This window comes from Balaenoptera borealis (assembly GCF_965194805.1).
Source record: "Balaenoptera borealis genome assembly, chromosome: 19".
NCBI lineage: Eukaryota > Metazoa > Chordata > Mammalia > Artiodactyla > Balaenopteridae > Balaenoptera > Balaenoptera borealis.
Window position 1 is genome coordinate 48092987 of NC_138878.1, and position 23493 is coordinate 48116479.

Below are 23493 nucleotides of genomic sequence, written 5' to 3' on the forward strand. Positions count from 1 at the left end.
TCCCTATGATAAATGATGTTGATCATCTTTTCACATGCTTATTTGACATCTACATATCTTCTTTGATGAAGTGTCTATTCAGATCTCTTGCCTGTTTTTTAATTGGGCTGTTTGTTTCCTTACTGTTAAACTTTAAGAGTTCTATATTTTTCTGGATATAAGTCCTTTATCAGATATGTGATTTGAAAATATTTTCTCCCAGTCTGTCGCTTGTTTTTTTTTTGTTTTTTTCCCATTCTCTTAGCAGTATATTTTGCAGAGCAAGTTTTTTTTTTTTTTTTTTTTAAATGTTGTTTCTCTATCAGTGTGTGGGCTACAGACAGAATATGAGGATTCTCTCTTTTTTTTTAAAATTAATTAATTAATTAATTTATGGCTGTGTTGGGTCCTCGTTTCTGTGCGAGGGCCCTCTCCAGTTGCGGCAAGTGGGGGCCACTCTTCACCGCGGTGCGCGGGCCTCTCACCACCACGGCCTCTCCTGTTGTGGAGCACAGGCTCCAGACGCGCAGGCTCAGTAGTTGTGGCTCACGGGCCCAGTTGCTCCGCAGCATGTGGGATCTTCCCAGACCAGGGATCGAACCCGTGTCCCCTGCATTGGCAGGCAGACTCTCAACCACTGTGCCACCAGGGAGGCCCAGAGCAAGTGTTTTTAATTTTGATAAAGTTCAATTTATCTATTTTGCCAAACCCAAGGTGATGTAGATTTTCTCTTATATTTCCTTCTAGAAGTTTTATAGTTTTGTATTTTACATTTAAGTCTGTGATCTATTTTAACTTAATTTTTGTGTAAGATATGAAGTATGTATAGAGGTTCTTAATTTTTGCAAATGGATGTCCAATTTTTCTAGCACCATTGTTTGAAAGACTTTTCTCCATTGCATTGTCTTTGTAAAAAATCATCTGCTTTTTTTGTTCTCTATTGTTTCATTGATCTATGTGCATCAAGGTCCCATTCTGACAGAGAGACCCAAGCAGCCCAGCCAGTTGACACATCCACCCCACGGTCCTCAATGGTGGACTGTGGCAGATTTCTGATTGCAGGGGTGTAACTGACCAAAGGCTTCAGCTGCTATGCTCTGAAACCCATTGCCAAGGCCATGCTTCCCAGCTTATAACTGGGCATGGCAGGGATACTAAATCAGACCCATTAATGGGAGACGTCATAAGCCTTGATGGCCAACTTTGGCTTGAGGACTCCTCAGTGGTATAAGTTAAGGGTCCAACTTCATTCTTTTGCATATGGAATCCAATTGTCCCAGGATAATTTGTTGAAGAGACTGTCCTTTCCCGATTGAATGATTTTGTATCCCCTGTCAAAAATCAATTTACTATAAATGGGAGGATTTATTTTTGAGCTTTTCAATTAAATTCCATTGGTCTATATGTTTATCCTTATGCTAGTCACACAGTGTTTTGATTACTGTAGCTTTTTAGTAAGTTTTGAAATCAGCAAGTATGAGACTTTTCCCAACTTTATCTTTTTCAAGATTGTTTTGGCTATTCAGAATCTATTGCAATTCCATGAGAGTTAGGCTGGGTTTTTGTACTTCTGCAAAAAATGGCATTGAGATTTCATAAAGATTGCTTTGAATCTGTCAGTTCCTTTGAGGAGCATTGTTGTATTAATTTGCTTGGGTTGCTATAGCAAAATACAACAAGAGAAATTTATTTTCTCATAATTCAGGAGGGTAGAAGTCCAGGATCAAGGCGACAGCAAATTCAGTTTTCAGTGAGAGCTCTCCTTTTGGCTTGTAGATGGCTGCCTTCTCATTATGTCCCCCAGTGGCCTTTCCTCAGTGTATGTGTGTGGAGAGAGTGAGCTCTCTCTTTTTAAAAGGATACTAATCCTATTGGATCAGGGACTCACTTTTATGACCTCATTTAACCTTAATTACCTCCATAAAGGACCTATCCCAAATACAGTACACTGAAGGTCAAGGATTCAACATACAAATTTTGGGGAAACACACATTCAGTCCACAATAGTTCTCATCTTAACAATATTAAGTCTTCCAACCCATGAAAATAGATGTCTTCCCATTTATTTGTGTTTTATTTAATTTCTTTTGACAACGTTTTATAGTTTTCAGTGCACAATTCTTATGCCTCCTTGCTTAAATTCATTATGAAATATTTTATTCTTTTTTATGCTAGTGTATGTAAATGTAACTGATTTTTGTCGGTTGATTTTGCATTCTGCAACTTTTTTGAGTTTATTACTCTAACATGTTTTTTTTTTTCTTGCGGATTCTTTACAGTTTTCTACATATAAGATCATATCATCTACCAATAGAGATAATTTTACATCTTTTCCCAATTTGGCTTCATTTCATTTCCTTATCTTGTCTAATTTCTTTGATTAGAACTTCCAGTACTATGTTGAATAAAAGTGGTAAAAGCAGATATCCTTATCTTATTCCTGATCTCAGAGGAAAAACTTTCAGTCTTTCCCCCTTGAGTATGTTAGATATAGGTTTTTCATGTATGGCCTTTATAATGTTGAGGAGGCTTCTTTCTATTCCCAGTTTATTGAGTGTTTTTATCATAAAGGCATGTTGGATTTTGTCAAGTGCTTTTTTCTGCATCAATTGAGATTAGCATGCAGTTTTTTCCCCTTCCTTCTATTAACGTGGTGTATTATCTTCATTGATTTTCGTATGGTGAACTACCTTTGTGTTCCTGGGATAAATTCCACATGATCGTGGTGTATAATCCTTTTAACATGCTCCTGAATTCAGTATTCAGTGTGTTAGTATTCATTGAGAGGTTTTGCATTTATATTAATAAGGGACATGGTCTGTAGTTTTCTTTTCTTTTGGTGTCTTTGTCTTGCTGAGCTCACAGAATGTGTTCCCTCTTCTTCAGTTTTTTGGAAGAGTTTGAGAAGAATTGGTGTTAATTCTTCTTTAAATGTTTTAAATCCACCTTTGAAGCCATCTGGATTTTTCTTTGTTGGGAGGATTTTGATTACTGATTCATTCTCCTTACTTGTTAATGGGCTTTCATAGTTTTCTATTTCTTCTTGAGTCAGTTTTGTTAGTTTTTGTTTTTCTAGGAATTTGTCCATTTCATCTAGGTTATACAATTGTTTATTGTACTCTCCTATAATCCTGTTTATTTCTGTAAAATTGGAATTTTGTCCCACTTTTATTTCTAATTTTAGTAATTGGAGTCTTCTCTCTTTTTCTTAGTTAATCTAGGAAAGGTTGTCAATTTTATTCATCTTTCCAAAGAACCACCTTTGCTTTCATCGATTTTCTCTGTTGTTTTACTATTCTCTGTTTCTCACTAGTCTAATCTTTGCTCTTTCTTCTGCTAGCTTTGGGTTTTGTTTGTTTTTCTCTTTCTAGTTCCTTAAAGTATACAGTTAGGTTATTGATGTATTAGTTTGCTAGGGCTACCATAACAAAATACCACAGACCGGGTGGCTTAAACAGCAGAAATTTATTTTCTCACAGTTCTGGAGGATGGAAGTCCAGGATCAAGGTGTGAAGGGGTTGGCTAACTCTGAGGCCTCTCTCCTTGGCTTGCAGTTGGAGGCCCTTTTGCTGACTCTTCATGTGATTATCCCTCTGTGCATGTATGCCCCTGGCTTTTCTTTGTGTCTCCAAATTTCCTCTTCTTATAAAGACACCAGCCAGATTGGATTAGGGCCCACGCTAATGGCCTCATTTTAACTTAATCACATTTAAAGCCCTATCTCCAAGCACAGTCACATTCTGTGGTACTGGGTGTTAGGACTTCCACATGGTAATTTCAAATGGGAAATAATTCAGCCCACAGCACCATCCTTTTACTTTCAACCCTTTTGTGTCTTTCAATCTAAAGTGAGTCTCTTGTAGACAGCACATAGAACCAACTACTTAGAAGATAAATGCACTTACCCTTCTACTAGAGCCGCAGGTGGGTCAGCTTCCCACAGGCACAAGAGCTAAGTGGGTCAGGTTTGAACATCTGAATGAGGGGAAATAGGGTGGGCAGCTGCCAATGTCCATTACAGGGGGCGAAAGTGAGAGCAGGGAGACCAGAGAAGAAGCTACTGAAGTAGCTGAGGATACACAGATGGTGTGGTGCTAGAGCAGTCAGAGACTGCCTGTTTCAGAGGTTGGATATGTAGTGAGGAAAAGAGAGCAATTAACATTTACCATTTGCCCAAATTTTCCTCACTTCTTTCTTTGAAGCAAATGTAAAAAGGGTGTATCTGGACTGGGGAGCTGGCCGGAAGGGAAGAGAAATCTAGCAAGCAGGCACACCAGGGTGAGAACTGCAGCTACCTCCCAGCCCATTGCCATTTGCACAATGCTGAAGGAACAGGACCCAACCCACTGTTAGGTATTGGAGCAGAGATGATTGTTAGGGCAAGGCCAATTCCATTCATTAAGCATTAATTGGGTGCCTACTGTATACAGAGGCTGTAGGAGAGAGAGGTCACAGGAGTTTTGAAATAAGAGGAAAAGTATGGGCAACGTTATCCTTGAAAAGTCTCTTAAATAGCCCATACATAGCAATATGTTAATTAAAGCACAATACCTTTACATAAGGAAAAATTGTGTGTGCAGTAATTAACACATACAAAACTTAATCGCATATTTTAATTCATTAAACAGGCACAGGGAAGAGTTGACTTTGCTAAAATTAAATATGCTTATGAACCAGCACTAGTGCACGAATTAAGCTCCTACCGCCAGATGCAGCGCTCAACGACTGGGGGCATTAGGGGGACACAAGGCTAAGACAGGGCTCATCTCCGTGAATTGAGCGTCGATCTTCCCTAGAATGAAAGTTTCCAAAGGGCTACAGTGCAGCTTAGCCTCCGGATACGCCAGCCGCCGCCGCGCCGCTCCTGCGCCACGCGATCACCGGGGGCGTGACGAAGGGCGGAGGCTGCGTGCGCTTCCCAGCGTGCCGCGCTGGGCGGGGCGAGGGGCGGGGCCTACGGGGGAGGTGCGGAGGAGGAGCGGCCGCCACAGGACGTCTGACTCGGCCCAGCCACCGGATCGGGGCTTCTCGCCTTTAACGGCTGGCCTGTTGCTCCGAGCCCGCGGCGGCGGGGGCGCCGGCGGCGGCGGGCGGCATGCGCGTGTGAGATGCGGCCGCGGGCAGCCCGGACGCGAGCAGCTGCCGCCGCGGTAGCAGAGAAGTGGGGCGCGGCCTCCTCAGCGCGGGGCGCGCAGTGCATGAGGGCGAGCACGCGGGCGCTGGGCAGCCGCCGGCCACGCCGCCTTCATAAACACTTGTTTAGGACTCGTTCGCCCCGCTGAGGCCCCGGCGCCCCGCCATGGAGGCCCCGTCCGACCCCGGGCCCCACGCCTCGGCCTCAGCTTCGGCCGCGGCGCCGCTGTGCGCCCCAGAGGTGGCGCGGCTCCGCGAGGAGCAGGAAAAGGTAACAGGCCGCGCTCCGTCCCGCGCTTCCGCCGGCGGTCTCGGGAGGCGCCCTCGCCCAGGCGCGTCCTCGGCGCCCCGTTCCCCCTCCACGGGGCTGGGGGCTGACCCCCGCTCGCCCCGGCCGACCCCATCCTGCCCTCGGTGGGCCGCAGCCCTTTGGTCCCGGCCTAGCTCACCCCGGACCCCGAACGGGGGAGGAGCATAGCCTCCAGGCCTGGAAAGCGTGTTGGGGAAACTTTTGTCACGTGCTTTCGTTGTCTTGTCTGGAGCACTTTGACCTTCGAAGGGAGGGGAGGGTTGGGGAAAAGAGATGCGATAATCTGTTTAACTTGTGTATGAAAGTGAGTTTTTAATCTTAATGCGTACAGCAGTGCGTGGGAATATTCTCGGTGAAGGACAGGCTGTGAATGAATAGTTCACCTTATGTTTTTTTTTTTAGCTTGTTACCTCATCGTTGGTAAAATGTATAGTCTTTGTTGCTCTTTATCTGATTGCACTTAAAAGTTTTACTAGGTTTGTAATGCTAACACTTCATGTGCAGTTTCAGCTTTGGTTTAGTATTTGTCATGATAGAATGCTGTTTTATTAAATTTTAACTTCAATTATATAAATGAGCTTCAATCTACCAGTAAAGAGGAAGGAAAGTTTTGTATTTCCTAATGGGATTGTATATGAACAAGTATACCAATCTAAGAAATACAGTGTTATTGTTTAATCTGAGATTTTTTTCCCTTTGGATTGTGTATCATTTGTTTCTCACTATCTTTGAAATTCTTATTTTGAAAGGCAACGTTTCATTTACTTAAAATGTGTCATATTGAGAGTATCATGGTTATAAAGGTTAGGAAGTTGTTTAAAGACTGTAAACACTGGGAATTCCTAACTTTTTTTATTGAGCATTTCTGTATAAAAATGACTACTTACATAGGTATACAAACATACCCAGTTTAGCTAGATAAGGGACTTTTTATAGAACTTAAATCCTGGTTTGCTTGGAAATAACCTGTCAGGATGAATTGTGGGAACCTTTCCTACTTTGTTCTGGTTGTTCTAAATTATTTTGTGCGTTGGATTTCCCTTTCTGAGAGCCGTTTTTTTTCTAATACCATATACAATGGTTGGGTTTTGAACTTGGCTTTCTTCAAGTTGGGGGTTTAAAAATTCAGGTTCAGTGCGTTTAAATTGTAAGACAATGTGTTTTGTTTTGTTTTGTTTTTTCTTTAAGAGAAGAATAAAGAAAGAAGAAAAAACAGCCCTTCATGAAACCAATTTGTTAATTTTTGGCAAAAACTATTTACATTTTTTAGTCTTAGAAAATGTGAAACAGACCCTCAGAAGATGGTGTTCCCATTGTCTTTCTTTCTGTAGAGGAATTAACTCCTCCTTCATAGTATGATGTGTGTTTGCATACTGCTGACTTGATATGTTTTCTCCTGTTTGGCATGTTAAAAAGAGAAATCCTTGGTTTTATTCTGATGTTAGTGTGTCTGAAATACAAAGGATACGGTTTGGGGCTGCTCTGAACAGCTTTCTGGTATGGTATCCAGTTGCATTTGAAAACTGCCTTCTCAGTTACAGTCCTGTGGGAACCTGGATGACAGTTTTCAGTAGACATCGAGTATGGTACCAAATTACTTCTCTGTGCTGTGTTAATGTTATTTTGGCACATAAAATAAGCATGTGTATGTCTGTCATGGGTATGTAAAATCATTCCCAGTTCATGATAAAGTCCCTCAGTAAATGGACTAGACTGTATTTTAACGGATCTGCTTCAGTGGACAGGAGAGACCCATGAGGCCACAAAATAAACTGGTTAGATAGCTATCCTTTAATTATAGTTCAGTATAGGAAAACTTTATCTAGTAAATAGTCAGTAAATCAATAAGTAAATAAATCAGTCAAATTTTGTGAGGGACTTTAGGCTTTAAAACCAACGCAGCAGCTGTAGGAGTACAGTGAACTTTAGTAAGTGGAAGTGTTGGGACATTCTTGGAAGGAAAAGGAAAAATTGTCATAGGAGTTTTATAGTATAGCAGTTAGTATTTCTTTATATAAGTGTAATTAAATGTGTTTTAGGACTTGCCTTTCCCTACCAGGGTTCTGTGAGAGAATTAAATCCTGACGAAAATTATTTGAATGACTATTTTTTCAGTTTTCCCTGGGATGGTAGCTAGCTAGTAGGCTGTAGATGCAGAGGAGAGAAGTGAATTCTTTATATGCAATGGATACCTTAGTTTCAGGGCATTATTTTCTCTGGGAACCTTAAGAATGGCTGCTAGGTAAAGTGGTTTAAATGTTGCTCATCAATTTTTTGCTTTTTAATTCAGATAAGGAGTATAACACGTTTTATCTTGGTTCCTCTCTCTGTTTTTTCCTTGTTTATCCTTTGGAGCACTGAATAACAAGGAAAAAAAATTAGTAACCTAAGGAAAAAGACAAAGGAGGGGGGCATGAAAGATCCACAACTTCAGTAAATGACAACATCTGTAGTAAATGGACAGGATCAAATATTTGAATATTGTTCTCATTTTTGGCATTAATGCTGACATTTTCAAAAAAATATTTTTTGGTTAAAACTTCTGTTTATTTCTTTTTTTTTTTTAATCTAGCAAAAAGACATGTACAGAAAGGTTCCCTGCAGGTTTGTTTGTAATAATGAAAAAGCTAAAAATTCAACATAAGGGGATTGGTATGAGGAGATTTTATGCAGTCATTAAAAATTGTAGAACACTGTGTGGTGTGGTTAGTTATGTTTATATGTATATAAATATTCACACAGTTTATATAGGAAAATGCACCACTAAATGTTTTAAAAGCACACAATTTCATTTCTTATTTTACCTAAAAGTGAGTGAATTGAATGGGATTTTTTTTTTTTTTCAAGAAAGGCTATTGATAAAACCTAATTAATTTTAATGAAAAATGGGATGTTGTATCTTTAATTGCTAAATATTTTCTGCTCCTGACAAATGGCTTTTGGCTGGTTTGAACACCAGTTAGGCAGGTTTGTTTCTTATTCCAGAGCGGATGGGTACAATTTATTCAGATATCTGTTCCCCGAGTGGTTTCCTTTTCTCTTTTCCTTGGAGATGTTGTTTACTGTTAATTCTATCCAAAGATACAGGGACAAGAGGGAACTTGGATCATCTTTTTTTCCCCCTCTTTTCTTTTAACTAAATCTGTTTTTGCCAATAGGAGTAAAGTATTTGGTGGAAAAAATGGAATCTACTTAGAAGCCTCTCTGGACTGATCTATGCCGTAAAAGTTAAACCTAGGACTGCAGTGGAGTGTCTTGGGCTGTTCTAGGGAAGTTTCCTCATACTAAGATCTTGTTAAATCTGGTTCTGTCTTTGAATTACATTACTGAAATACTGGTTTCTTGGCTAAGGTGATGTTTCTATCCGTGTTTTATATCTCCAGATACTATTATCTTTAACAGAATTATTGAGATTCTGCTATATAGTATTGTGGAAAAAGTGGTATATAGTATTGTTTTCCTAGGTTTATTTGCAGGATAATGGTAACTTTGGAAAATTCATGAGGATAATATTATTTAGTTTATTATAATTATAACTGAGTGGCTCATGTAATTTGGAATTTTGGAATAACTTATACTTTCTTGATATAGAACCTGGGGAATTAAATGCATTAAGAGTAAATATTTCAAATTTTTGTAAAGCAGAACAGCTAATTTAACTTTGGTTTGCATATTTCTTAGATAAACTGCACATAGTTTAGAAAACTGTCAGTCATGTACTCCATACCACAGGTATTGTTCTTCTTTCCAAGCCCAGAATCCAAGCATATAAATTTTCAGCAGATATTTATTGAGTACCTGCTACCTGCCAGACTGTACCTACTTAATGCCTTCTTCCTCTGCTGAGGATGCAGTAGTGAACAAAATAAAGTCTTTGTTTTCACAGGGATCACATTCTAGTGGTAAAGATATGGAATAGGCATATTTAAAATGACAGAGGGTTTGTGATAGGTAAGGAGCTGTACTAGATCATTGTTAAAGATTTTGGTTTTTATTTTTGTGAGATGAGAAACCATTGGAATGTGTTTTGAGAATCATACTAATCTTAAATGACAAGAATCCATTTGTCATGCATGAAGGGAGGAATGACGGGATTATGGGATTGCATTGTATAGAATAAATTTTTTTGTGTGCCAGGCATTGTGATAGATGTTTACAAATTTGATGTTAGAGTCTCCATTAACTCTCTTAATTTTTCAGGTGAACAATTTAGGTTGTTTCTAGTTTTTGCCCTGAACTTTCTTATGGAGTATTTGTGTCTTCAATTTTGCTTATAATGCTTGTTTTTCAAAGTGCTTATGCCAATTTACATTCCTATCAGCAGTGGTGAAAGTTCCAGCTATTCCACGTCCTCATCACCACTTGGTACTGTCTGTCCTTTTCATATTTGTTAGCCATTCTAGTAATGACTAATGAATGAGGTTGATAACCTTTTCAAGTATTTATTGGCTATTTGCATTTTTTTTGTAAAATAAAATGCTTTTTCTAAATTGAGTAGTTATAAGTAGTTTATTGAAGAATGTGTTTTTGATCTTTCTAATGTAGTTCTTTTCTTTTATCATTTTTAAGAAAGGCAGAGTTGTAAGAATATTTGCTTACAACCAAAGATACATTTTGTAGCTAAATGGGTTTTCAGAACTCATAACTTGTGAGTTATATTTTGTTTTAAAACAGTTTGTTTTGGTTGTTGTTAGTGATTATTATCATGCCAGTCATGTGCCATGAGAAGAAACAACTTTGGTTTTAGTCTTTTATTAGTAAACATTCTAATATAGTATTTCAAGGGGAGAAGATCCATATTCATTGTGTTAGGCCTCTCCAGATTGGAGTATAAGACAAGAATAGTTCCAAAACACTGATGGGGAAAGGGAGAAGAAGGTGCACGGGGTCTAAGCTGTGATCATAACTGTTTGATTTTGTTCTCCGAATGTTGTCAGGTTGGGTTTTAAAATCTTTTAGCTTGTATCATTCTTGCCTTCATCTCCAGATTAGTGAGTCTAGATCTTTTTAGTCTGTCCAAAGGCAGTTTTTCTTTCTTTTTCTTTTTTTTTTTTTAAAGTAGCTTTTTATTTTCAAAAATTGTAAAACAACAGAAAAGTTTAAAGAATAGTTTGAGTCATCAATCCTGTTTTGTCTCATTTGCCTTTTCTTTCTCTTTCTGTATTTTCTTTTCTTTTTTTCCTTGTAGAACCATTTGAAAGTAAATCGCAGATATTATCATGTTCTAATACTTAACCACATGTCATTTTGGAGCAAGGTCATTCTTCTACATAATCATATCTTTTTTTTCACCCAAGAAATGAACATTAACATGCAATAATATTATTTAGCATATTCAGATTTCCTCAGTTTTTCTAAAAGTGTTCTTTATAACATTTTTCAATCCAATATCCAATCTCAGGCTGCATTTAGCGTCTTATCTCTTTAATTTCCTTTCATCTGAAACAGTCCCTCTACATTCTTTTGTCTTTATGAAATTGGTATTTTTGAAGAGTTTACAACAGTTTACTTATAGAATGCCCACAATTTAGAGATGTCTGATGAATGTACTCATGAAGAAACAGAATTAAATAATCATTTTTGGCAAGAATAATACATAGTTGATGATGACTTCCTATTGCATCACAGCAGGAGACATACAGTGTTACTTTATTCTATTATGGGTGTTGCTAATTACTTGTTTAAGATGGTACCTGCGATATCTCTTCACCTTAGGTACCTGTTCCCTTGTGTAAGGAATAAGAACTTTAAAAGTATTTATTAAATACTTGAAGACATTGTAAATATCCTGTTCCCCAACAACCCTTTACCATGGATGATCCTTGCCTGAATCAATTATTATATCGGTGTTTGCAAATTAGTGGTTTTCTAACCATCTATGTTTATAACTGGCATTTTTCTGTAAAGAGGAGCCCTTTCCCCCCTCTTAGTATTAGTGTAGACCCTTTTTATTTGTTTTTTAATTCAGTGTGTTATAATTTTTCATTTTTCCTTTTGATGCTCGAATTGTCCTAAATTTGGCCAGTGGGAGCCCCTTCAAGCTGACTCCTGCATCCTTTTGGCATTTCTCATTATCCTTTGGTCATTACCTTTTTTTCTGGCACAAGGTGTCCCAGGCTTACCTTGTAGCTTTCTTGTCTTAGTTCTGAAATTGACTATTTCTTCAAAGAGCCCTGGTTCTTTTTAATGAGAAATGCTAAGAAACCTAGATCTGGGCCCAAGTTGTGCTCATTGCCACTGGGATATTATTGCATCAAGGCCCTTTCAGTGGACAGTGCTAAGAAATGTATTAACCTTCAGTATACCAGGAAGAATAGTCATCACCATTTACCATCTAGGTCCAAGAGATCTTTTTACTTTTTATTTTTTAAAGTAATTTTTACAAGTAATGTACAGAAGTAAGGATAAGGGATAGTGAAACCCATTTTTATTGGATATTTTAATAAGAATTTAAACACAGCAGTCTTCTTTGTATTAAGTAAAGTTTGGTGCACAAAGATCATAAGAGATTTAAGAATATTGCCATATGTCTTTTTAGAAAAATGTCCAAGTTCTTGTTGCAGACTGTTACATGGTGAAGTTCTTCTTGTTGAATGACTAAGTGGGTGGGAGTACCCTACTTTTTTTTTTGTTCTTAGAAGTATATTGTTCATTTATTGATTCTTTTTTTCTCCTCCTTCAAGTCAGTCCCCCTTTATTCAACATCTGCTATATTCAAATATATATATGTAGTTCTCTTCCTGGTTGGCATGGTCTGTTCTAGAACTTAGGGAGGTACAAAGATAAACCATTTACATAATTCCTGCTTTCAAAACTCATTTCCAGTGCTTCAGGGTTTTCCTTCCTAATCTCTGTCCTCAAGAAGCCTAAAAACTTGTAGGAGTGGAAAAAAATAGAATTTAGAGATCTTTTTTTTCAGATCTTTATTTATTATGATAAAATATGTATAAAATAAAAATTGCCATTTTAACCAGTTTTAAGTGTAGTGTTCAGTGAGATTAATTACATTCACTGTGATGCAGCCATCACTTTTACTTGAAGGTTAATGTAGGATGAACTCCCAGATGGAGAACTCTTGGCTGTCCTACCATCAGCTCTGCCTTGCTCTATGGTTATCAATTTTCCCCAGATCAAGAGTAGGCAGGTACAGGTAGTGGACTCACAACGTTTGACCTCAACTGGTTTTTCTAAGTTATTTTGTACATTTTTCAGCAGCGAAACCAAACTGGGTCTTCAGGCTTTATTTCTGTTTCTTGCAAGGGAAGAGCTTTTATACCATTGGACATGTTTTGGTTTTTCCTCAATGAGAATTGTAACCCTCTTTTGTATTATTTCTACAATAATTTGTAAAGCTGTTTATTTTTAACTGCTTTTTTTTTTAACTTTTTGGGTCAACTTTTTTATACTGCACTTGTCAAAATATAGATACATAATACTGGTAAAATCTTTTTTTGTTTCTAATGAAACAAATTATTGAGACTTTTTTCTCTTTTAACAGGATGGAGTGAGGGTAACTTGTATCAATTAGCTAAATTAACCAAATTCTTCAGAATATTTAGATTTAGAGATCATAGAAACTACTGGTAGTCAAACTTTTTTTTTTTTTTTTTTTAAGGCACAGAGCTTTCTTCATTAAAATAAAACCTTATTCAAAAACCCAATATGTAAAACAGATGAAAGCTAAGTTACTCTGCTTTAATGAGGGAGAAATTGTGTGTGTGGAGGGGCTGGGAGGGGGATGAGTATCTCTGTTCCTTGCACCCACTTTCAGTAGCTGCCAGGGAAGTGGTCCAAGGAACTAAACTAAACTTAACCAGTGTTTTAGTTCAACTTCTGATTTCACAGATGGGGAACTGAGACCTAGTGCCCAATTCTCCCCTCCCTTGAGCCCCTGGTAATCTCTAATCTACTTTCTTTCTATATGAATTTGCCAATTCTAGATATTTCATAGATGTAGAATCGTACAATACTTGTCCTTTTGTGACTGGTTTAATGTTTTCAAGGTTCATCTGTGTTGTGGCATGTATTACAACTTTACTCCTTTTTATGGCTGAATTATATTCCATTGTATGCATATACCACATTTTGTTTATCCATTCAACTGTTGATGAACACATGGATTGTTTCCACTTTTTTACTCTTGGAATAATGTGGCTATGAATGTTGGTGTATGAGTTATCTGTTATAGTCCCTGTTTTCAGTTCTTCGGGATATATACCCAGGAGTGGAAATGCTGAGTCATAAGGTAATACTATGTTTAACTTTTTGAGGAACTGCCAAACTGTTTTCCACAGTGTTGGCACAGTTTTACATTCCCACCAGCAATGTATGAGGTTTCCAATTTCTCCACGTCCTTGTCAACACTTTGCTTTTTTTTTTTTTGGAATAGAGCTATCCTAATAGGTGTTAACGTCATTGACCTATTGTGATTTTGATTTGTATTTCTCTAATGAAAAAGGATGTTGAGCATCTTTTCATGTGTGTTTTTTTGTTTATTTTTTTGGGCTGTGCTGGGTCTTAGTTGCAGTACGTGGGATCTTCATGGGGCATGTGGGATCTTTAGTTGTGGCATGCATACGGGATCTAGTTCCCTGACCAGGGATCGAACTCCGGACCCCTCCATTGGGAGCACGGAGTCTTACCCAATGGACCACCAGGGAAGTCCCTTTTCATGTGTTTATTGGCCATTTTTGTATTTTCTTTGGAGAAATGTCTATTTAAGTCCTTTGCCTACTTTTAAATTGCGTTGTCTTTTTGTTGTTGAGTTGTAGTTCTTTATTTATTCTCGGTATTTAAACCCTTTTCAGATGTATGATTTACAAATATTTTCTCCCATACTATATGCTATCTTTTCACTTTAATGATAATGTCCTTTGATGTACAAAAGTTTTTTTTTTAATTTTTAATTTTTATTTTAATTTATTTACTTTCTGGCTGCGTTGGGTCTTCATTGCTGTGCGTGGGCTTTCTCGTTGTTGCGAGCAGGGCCTACTGTTTGTTGTGGTGCGTGGGCTTCTCATTGCGGTGGCTTCTCTTGTTGCGGAGCACGGGTTCTAGGTGCATGGGCTTCAGTAGTTGTGGCACACGGGCTCAGTAGTTGTGGCTCACGGGCTCTAGAGTGTAGGCTCAGTAGTTGTGGCACACAGGCTTAGTTGCTCCGCGGCATGTGGGATCTTCCTGGACCAGGGCTTGAACCTGTGTCTCCTGCATTGGCATGCAGATTCTTAACCACTGTGCCACCAGGGAAGTTCCAAGTTTTTTAATTTTGATGAAGTCCAGTATATCTATTTTTTCTTTTTTTGCTCCTGCTTTTGGTATCATATGTAGGAACCCATTGCCAAATCCAAGTTCATGAAGATTTACACCTAGGTTTTCTTCTGAGAGTTTTATGATTTTAGCTCTTATTTTTAGGTCATTGATCAACTTTGAGTTAATTTTGTTTATTACTCATTGATTGTTGAGTTTTAAGAAAATTCACCTAGGATATTGTCGTCTGAAGACTCATAATCTAAGATTTAATTTATATTAATATTTTCACCATCATCTGTATCTAGTTGTGCTATCCAAAATGGTGGCCACTAACTACATGTGGCTATTAAGTTTAAAATTCTAATTAAGTAAAATTAAAAAAATTAAGTTTCTCAGTCATAATAACCACATTTCAAGTGCTCAATAGCCACCTGTGACCATTGGCTATTGCATTGGACAGTGTTGACTTTGAAGATTTCTGTCATCAAAGAAAATTCTATTGGACAGTGCTGGTGAAGAGAGCTGCTATCTTTTTTATTCATAGTTTAATTTGTTTAACAATTGTGAAGTGTCTTTTTCTGTCACTTTTCTTCTCCTTCCCATTATGGACAGAAAATGAAAATTTCTGAATTGTCAACTGTGTTTGAAAGCTAAAACCAGACTACAAAGATGGTGTCTTCTTCAGTCTTTTACACTTTTTTGAAAAATGATGCAGTACTTTGGTCAATGCAGTAAGAAAACTGAAGAATGATTTTTACTATTGATAGCATATTCCTTCTAGATGATTCCATGATTCCTCAATTACTTGTTATATAGTTTTCTTTAAGCATAGTTTGGGAAAATTGATGAGTAATCATGAAATCATTATTAGGGTGATGAAACAAGATGCAGGAAATATATAATCAGTAGGATCCTATAATGTGTCTTAGGTTTATGAAGAGGTTCAATGTACTCATATATAATTGCAAGATAGAATGAGTTTTAGACTTTTTTTTAAGTAAGTAAATTTTCTCTTTATTCTTTGCAGTATCTCAGAGAATCGAAGTCATGAAATATCAATTCTTTCAAATAGCTAGAACTGTTCAAAAACAAACTAAAAGCTAAAATTGGGTTCAGTGGATCCTGATACTTTGCATTCAAATACATTACCACAAAATTCTTCAACTACTCCCATCTGTATTTGAATCTCCCTTTTTCTGTAGTGAAACCTTGTTCTCAACAACATCTATATTTATTCGTTTCCTTTATTCCACAGTATACACAAAATAGTTTTAGAATTACTACATTGATACCACTGCCAACAGCAAACCTATGAGTGAAGTTCATGATTTCATTGCAGTTCAATTTGTTCTTGCAGAGTTAACCCCCTTGGAGTATGCAGTTAGGTAATGATCTCAAAAGTTACTTGAATTATTATTTTTTTTTCTGTGCAGTTATATCTTGGATTTGATATACAGTTTGTATTGAATTTTAGTGTTTGCTTTTTTATCAGTTTGACTTTATGAGTCTGTAAAACATTTGCATTGTTAAAAATCACAACTATATCAAAAGGTATGGTGAGGTAATTCATTCCCGTCCCTGCTCCTACCTTCCCCTATCGGTAATCTTTACATTAATTTCTAGTTTATCCTTCCTGTATTTCTTGAAAAATAAATACTAAAATATGCTCTCTTATCCCCCCTTCACCTTCTTATACAAAAAGTAGCATATTATATTTGCCCCTCGATTTTCTCATTAAATGATACATCTGGGAGTCTTTGGTTCACAGAGATCTTTCTCATCGCATTTTGTGGTTGCATAGTACTCAGGTATATTATCAGGTATTCATCTGGTATCTTACTGATGGGCATTTTGGTGGTTTTCAGTTTTTTGATAGTACTAATAATGTTGCAGTGAATCACTCTGTGCGTATGTTTCTCATTTGTGAAGTGACTTCAGGTGAAGTCCTCAAGGTGGTTTAGTGGTCAGAAGGTAAACTGGTTTAGCTTTATAAGCCATATATAATCACCTTCTTGAAGAATTGGTTCTAACTTTCAATTTAGTCTACAGCATTAAATAAAAAGAGGTAAGAGGACTCGATGTTCAAAAACTAGAGAACAGTGTTTTGAGTTCCTTGAATTGGCTATTTCTTGTGATCTCCACAGCCATTTTCAAGTTATCATGTTTTACTTGGAGGCTGGTCCTGGTGGTTCCACTCTTGCTCCCCTTCTACCTTTTTTCCAGAGCTGTCTCTCTTTTTCTGGCAATGTAAATCGAATTATGTAATTTTGTCACTCTTTCTACTGCTTATAATCCTTTGGTGGCTTCCCACTGTACTTAAGAGTGAAATCCAGGGTTATTAAAATGTGATTTGAGACGCTTGTGTTGTTGGGCTCATCTCTTTCTAGGTTAATTTCAGGGTACTCCCTACTTACTCTACCTTAAGATAATGACATGTTTTGGGGGACAGTACCTTAAATGTGTTTGTTAAAAAAAAACTTTCTTTTCTCCTTCCTTTCTTTCTTTCGTTTGCTCGTTTGTTCTAGAAATCCTAATACAGTATAGCAAACAGTAACCCATTTAATGTATGGATTTGGCCATTATTCCTTATCCTTTGATTTCCTGATTTTATGAACCGAGTAATATTAAAGTTATTGAAAATGAGTGCTTTTTCACAAAGAACAAAAAGACAAAACTGAGTTACGTGTCAGGCACTGTCCTAGATACTGCGATACACAAGGTTTCTTTTCTGCCCTCAAGGGACTTAAAATTTGTATGGAAACATGTTAACAGAAAACTTAATGCAGTGTGATAATTGCTCTCTTTCTAATTGTTTGCTTTTCAACCTACTGTAAACTAGGTGCTACCTCTGTCTTTTCATTGAAATTACTCTACCTAAAGTTTTTATTATATTTCACTTGCCAAACTCAGTGGACCATTTCGCAGATCTGGCCTTACTTGGCCTCTGTGCTTTATTTGAAACTTTTATTGTTCCCTGGTAAACTCTTGAAACTCTCTGTACCATAGGAACTTTTGTGACTCTACTTTTTTATGGCTCTTTCTCTATTCCTACTTAGTCTCCTTAGTGTCTTCATCTAATGCTTAAATGTTGGTGATCCCTGTACTTTACATCACTGACAGTCGTCTCTTCTTACTCTGCATGTCCTCAAATACTCCTATATGCACTCTGCTCTCCCAGACCTGTTGCCTGTTGGGCAGCTTCACTTGGATGGCCCACAAGAAGCTCAATTTCATTTACTAAAGTTAACTTATTATCTTTGTCCCTAATGTACATGCTGTACATACTCATCCTGATTCTGGGCAACATTATTCAAACCAGAGTCTTTTCAGCCTCCCTGATCCATCTTTTAATTTACTAGATCTTGTCAATTGTTTCTTTCTGTCTTTTTTACTTTAATTTTTATTTAATTTTATTTGTTGGTGGCGCTGTGTGGCTTGCAGGATCTTAGTTCCCCAAGCATTGAACCCGGGCCACCACAGTGATAGTGCTGAGTCCTAACCACTGGACCACCAGGGAATTCCCTGTCAATCCTTTCTATGTAATCCATGCCTTGTATCTTAAGGCACTAATAGCTTGTCTTAATTAGGTTCTTACTCAAAAAATAATATTTCAGATTTTTCAGTTAAATGTTACTATGTCTTTTGATATTGTCAGTCTTTGTTAACATTCTGATGTTACCTGATTGTGTTTTTATTTTTACAGTTCTAATCTGTGAACATGTTATATCTCTATTTAGGGTCTTTAAATTTTCTCATCTGTCACTTAGTTGGAGTTTGTCTACTCATTTTACCACGTTTTCCACTTGTCACATATTTTTTTATTCCTTTATTTCTCTTCCTTTTGTGTTAGTAAAATATTTGTATTCTATTTTAAACTCTCTTAGCTTTATAGTTGTATGGTTTTTATTTTCCTTTTAGTTATTATCCTAGAGACTACAATATCTCTTTTTTTTTTATTACAGTCTACCTTAAATTAGTAGGAAATTATTCATAAATCTTCTGAAATTTTGCCGCTTAGGAAATTATTCAGATAATCTTTTGATGGCTTAATTTCATGAACCAACCCTCCCTTATCTGTGCTATTGTCATATATTTTACTTCTACAATGTTTCTGTAACTCCCTCCACCCCCAAAATTAGGCTTATTATTCTTTTAAACATTCTATTTTAATTTTTATTTAGTTCTGAGCTGGGAGGTGATTTTTTTTTCCAACACTTTAAAGATACCATTCCATTATCTTTTGACTTCTTTCATTTCTGTTAGTCTTCCATCAGTCTTATTGTTTTTTTCCCTGAAAAATTTTTATATATTTTCTCCTCTGTCTAATTTTGGATTTTTCATCTTTGGTTTTTAGGCATTTGATTATGATGTGTCTGGATTTGGTTTTCCTTGTATTTACCCTGCTTTGAACATGTAGTTTATTAAATCTGTAATTTGATGACTTGTCAGTTTAGAAAATTCTTATCTAATCTGCAGATGCTGGTCTTATGTCATTGTCTCCTCCACTTTTGGTATTCTGGATACACATATTAGACATTTTCATTGTCTCATATATCTTACTCTCTTTTCTGTATTTTCTTGCTGCCTCTTGATCTGTATGCCATTTTGGATACCTTCTTCTGACCTGTATTCCTGTTAACTAATTCTGTTCTTATGTATCTAATCTACTGGTAAAATCCTTTTACTAAATGCTTAATCTCAGTTACAGTATTTATTCCAAGAATTTATGTTTTGACATTTCTTTAATGAATTCTAGGCCTGTTTTGACATCTTCAGTTTTCCCTCTGTTTTCATGAATATATTAATCATAAAAGAATGTCTTATAACTGCAGTATGTAAATTAAATGGAGCTCTGTTTCTGTTTATTTTTTTCTCTTGATTTCTCATCAGCTGCTCCCGTTGTCATAGACTTCCTTGTAATTTTTGATTGGATGCCAGACATTGTAGTGAAAAATTGTAGACTCTTGATGATGTTACCTTCCTTCAAAGGGAGGTAAATTTTCTTTAAGCAGCCAGAGTACTAGTGGATCAACACAACTCAGTTGAGAGTTGTTTTTGGATTTTGTTAGGGCTGGTCTGTTTCAGTTTTGCTCTTATTCCTAACATGTAGCCTTTACTTCTAAGGCATAGCTCTAATTCCATATGGAGTATGTCTTTTTCATAGATTATATGGTCATGTATTTGTAGTTTTGTTTCTCTTCTGTTCTGTTGCATTGGATTATTTGCCTGTAGTTGCACCAGTACCACACTTTCTTACTAGGTCTTGATGTAGTAAAATTCCTCTAGCTTTGTTGTTCTTGAAGACTACTTTTACTGTTCTTGACCTTCTGCTTTTTCATGAATATTTTAAAATCAGGTCTGCAGTACTCACAAAATAACCTTCTAGGGTTTTGTTTGGAGTGCATTGCATCTAAAGATCAATTTGGGGAGCATTGACATGTTTACACCAGTCCATGAATGTGGTATATCTTTTTATTTAGTTCTTCTGTAACTTCTTTCAGTAGTTTAAGTATATAAATCTTGCATGTCTTTTACATTCATCTCTAGGTATTTATTTTTTATTGCATTTTGTAATTTGCTGTTCATCTTTTGCTAGTATATAGACATATACTTGATTTTTGTATACTGTTAAATTTACTTGAATTCCGTAATTGTTTATCTGTATAAAAGTTCCTAGAAATGCAAAAGTCATTGATTTTTACTATTCTTTCTTTAGAATATGTATTCTTTGAGTTTTAAAATTTTCTCTGATAATTACCTTAGGTACCCCACACATTATGTATGTTATTTTCATTATTAGTTAAAATATTTTCTAGCTTTTATTGAGATCTGTTTATTGACCCAGGAGTTTCTTAGAAACATGTTCCTTGATTTCCAAACACTGAGTAGGTAGGCATTTAGAATCTCCACTATGGTTGTAGATTTATCTTTTTCTCTATTTTTTCAGCCTTTGCTTATGCATTTGAAGTTACGCTATTTGGTGCATGCAAATTTAGGACTCTAATAAATTCCTGGTCAGTGGGCATTTTTATCAGTCTGAAATATTTTTATCTCTAGTGATATTTCTTGCCTTCAGGTATCCTTTGTTGAATATTCGTATGGCTACATCGGCATATTTTGCTTTTGCTTGTTTCCGTGATACATCTTTTCATCTTTTAATTTCAATCAATTTCAATTTCTTTGTGTACAAAATGTGTTTCTTATAACAACATATAGTTGTGGTTTTAAACACAACTGGACATCTTTTCCAGTCTGGAAATCTTTTTCTTTTGTATAGGATATTTAGTCAATTTCTGTATAATAGAATTACTGATACATTTAGTTTCATTTTTATCACCTTTCTACTTGACTTTTTATTTTAAAAATTGTAGAATGTGCTTAACAAAATTTGTCATTTAAATCATTTTAAGTATACATTTCAGTGGCATTGTGGTGCGCATTGTGGTGCAACCATCACCACTATCCAGCTCCAGAACTTGCAAAACTGACACTATCTATTAAACAATAACTCCCCATTATCCCTTCCCCTATCCCCTGGTAACTACCATTATCTGTCCCTATGAATTTGATTACTCTGAGTATCTCATATAAGTGGAATCATACAGTGTTTGTCCATTTGTACTGGCTTATTTCAGTAAACGTAATGTCTTCAAGGTTGATCCGTATTAGAGCATATATCAGAATTTCTTTTAAAGGCTGAATAATATTCCATTGTATGTATATTGCACATTTTGTTACTCATTCGTCCATCAGTGGACATGGGTTGGTTTCATTTTTTGGCTATTGTGAATAATGCTGCTGTGAACATGAGTGTACGATTATCTGTTTGAGTCCTTGCTTTCAGTTCCCTTGGGTATATACCCAGAAGTGGAATTGCTGGATTATATGGTAATTCTGTGTTTCATTTTTGAGGAACCACCATACTATTTTCCACAGTGGCTGCTCCATTTTACATTCCCACCAACAGTGCACAAGAATTCTAGTGTTCCAATTTTTCCACATCCTTGCCAACATATCTTATTTTCTTTCTTTTTTTAATAGCTATCCTAATGGGTGTGAAGTGGTTTCTCATTGTCTGTTTGACCCACTTTTATGTTCTTTTTTCTCTCTGCTTTTTTGGGCACGTTCCTTTGATTTAATCAGACACATCCTCTTGTATTTTCTCCCCTCTGTTAACTTGTTCAAGACACTCTCTTTTTCACCTTAGTACCTTAGTGGTACCTTAGTGCTCTATTTTATGTATATGTTAGCACTAAAATACTATATACTTTTACTAAGCTTTTTTTATTATCCTTTTTTTTTTTTTTTTTTAGAAATTTCATGTAATGTCTGAAACATTTATATTAACATATTTCCATACATATTTCCATACAAGTACAAATATAAGATTTTTAGAAATTTCATGTAATGTCTGAAACATTTATATTAACATATTTCCATACATATTTCCATACAAATACACATATAAGATTTTTAGAAATTTCATGTAATGTCTGAAACATTTATATTAACATATTTCCATACAAATAACCCAATGAAAGTTTAGTATTAGTTGTTTTGTTTGTTTTTTTATACTGCAGGTTCTTATTAGGCATCAGTTTTATACACATCAGTGTATACATGTCAATCCCAATCGCCCAATTCAGCACACCACCATCCCCACCCCACCGCAGTTTTCCCCCCTTGGTGTCCATATGTCCATTCTGTACATCTGTGTCTCAACTTCTGCCCTGCAAACTGGCTCATCTGTACCATTTTTCTAGGTTCCGCATACATGCATTAATATACGATATTTGTTTTTCTCTTTCTGACTTACTTCACTCTGTATGACAGTCTCTAGATCCATCCACGTCTCAACAAATGACTCAATTTCGTTCCTTTTTATGGCTGAGTAATATTCCATTCTATATATGTACCACATCTTCTTTATCCATTCGTCTGTTGATGGGCATTTAGGTTGCTTCCATGACCTGGCTATTGTAAATAGTGCTGCAATGAACATTCGGGTGCATGTGTCTTTTTGAATTACGGTTTTCTCTGGGTATATGCCCAGTAGTGGGATTGCTGGGTCATATGGTAATTCTATTTTTAGTTTTTTAAGGAACCTCCATATTGTTCTCCATAGTGGCTGTATCAATTTACATTCCCACCAACAGTGCAAGAGGGTTCCCTTTTCACCACACCCTCTCCAGCATTTGTTGTTTGTAGATTTTCTGATGATGCCCATTCTAACAGGAGTGAGGTGATACCTCATTGTAGTTTTGATTTGCATTTCTCTAATAATTAGTGATGTTGAGCATCTTTTCATGTGCTTCGTGGCCATCTGTATGTCTTCTTTGGAGAAATGTCTATTTAGGTCTTCTGCCCATTTTTGGATTGGGGTGTTTGTTTCTTTGATATTGAGCTGAATGAGCTGTTTATATATTTTGGAGATTAATCCTTTGTCCGTTGATTCATTTGCAAATATTTTCTCCCATTCTGAGGGTTGTCTTTTCGTCTTGTTTATGGTTTCCTTTGCTGTGCAAAAGCTTTGAAGTTTCATTAGGTCCCACTTGTTTATTTTTGTTTTTATTTCCATTACTCTAGGAGGTGGATCAAAAAAGATCTTGCTGTGATTTATGTCAAAGAGTGTTCTTCCTATGTTTTCCTCTAAGAGTTTTATAGTGTCCAGTCTTATATTTAGGTCTCTAATCCATTTTGAGTTTATTTTTGTGTATGGTGTTAGGGAGTATTCTAATTTCATTCTTTTACATGTAGCTGTCCAGTTTTCCCAGCACCACTTATTGAAGAGACTGTCTTTTCTCCATTGTATATCTTTGCCT

At 36.4% G+C, this 23493-nt stretch overlaps 1 protein-coding gene across 2 annotated transcripts in view; it reads left to right on the plus strand.

The window, feature by feature from the left end:
• The first annotated feature begins 4929 nt into the window (after nucleotides 1–4929).
• URI1 (URI1 prefoldin like chaperone) overlaps nucleotides 4930–23493 on the plus strand; it is a 70557-nt gene continuing 51993 nt past the window's right edge. For both annotated transcript variants that reach the window (XM_082370087.1, XM_082370088.1), the window contains exon 1: nucleotides 4930–5383. In XM_082370087.1, coding sequence (XP_082226213.1) covers nucleotides 5279–5383 — 105 coding nt within the window. In that variant the 5' untranslated portion in view covers nucleotides 4930–5278. The remainder of the gene's footprint in view (nucleotides 5384–23493) is intronic.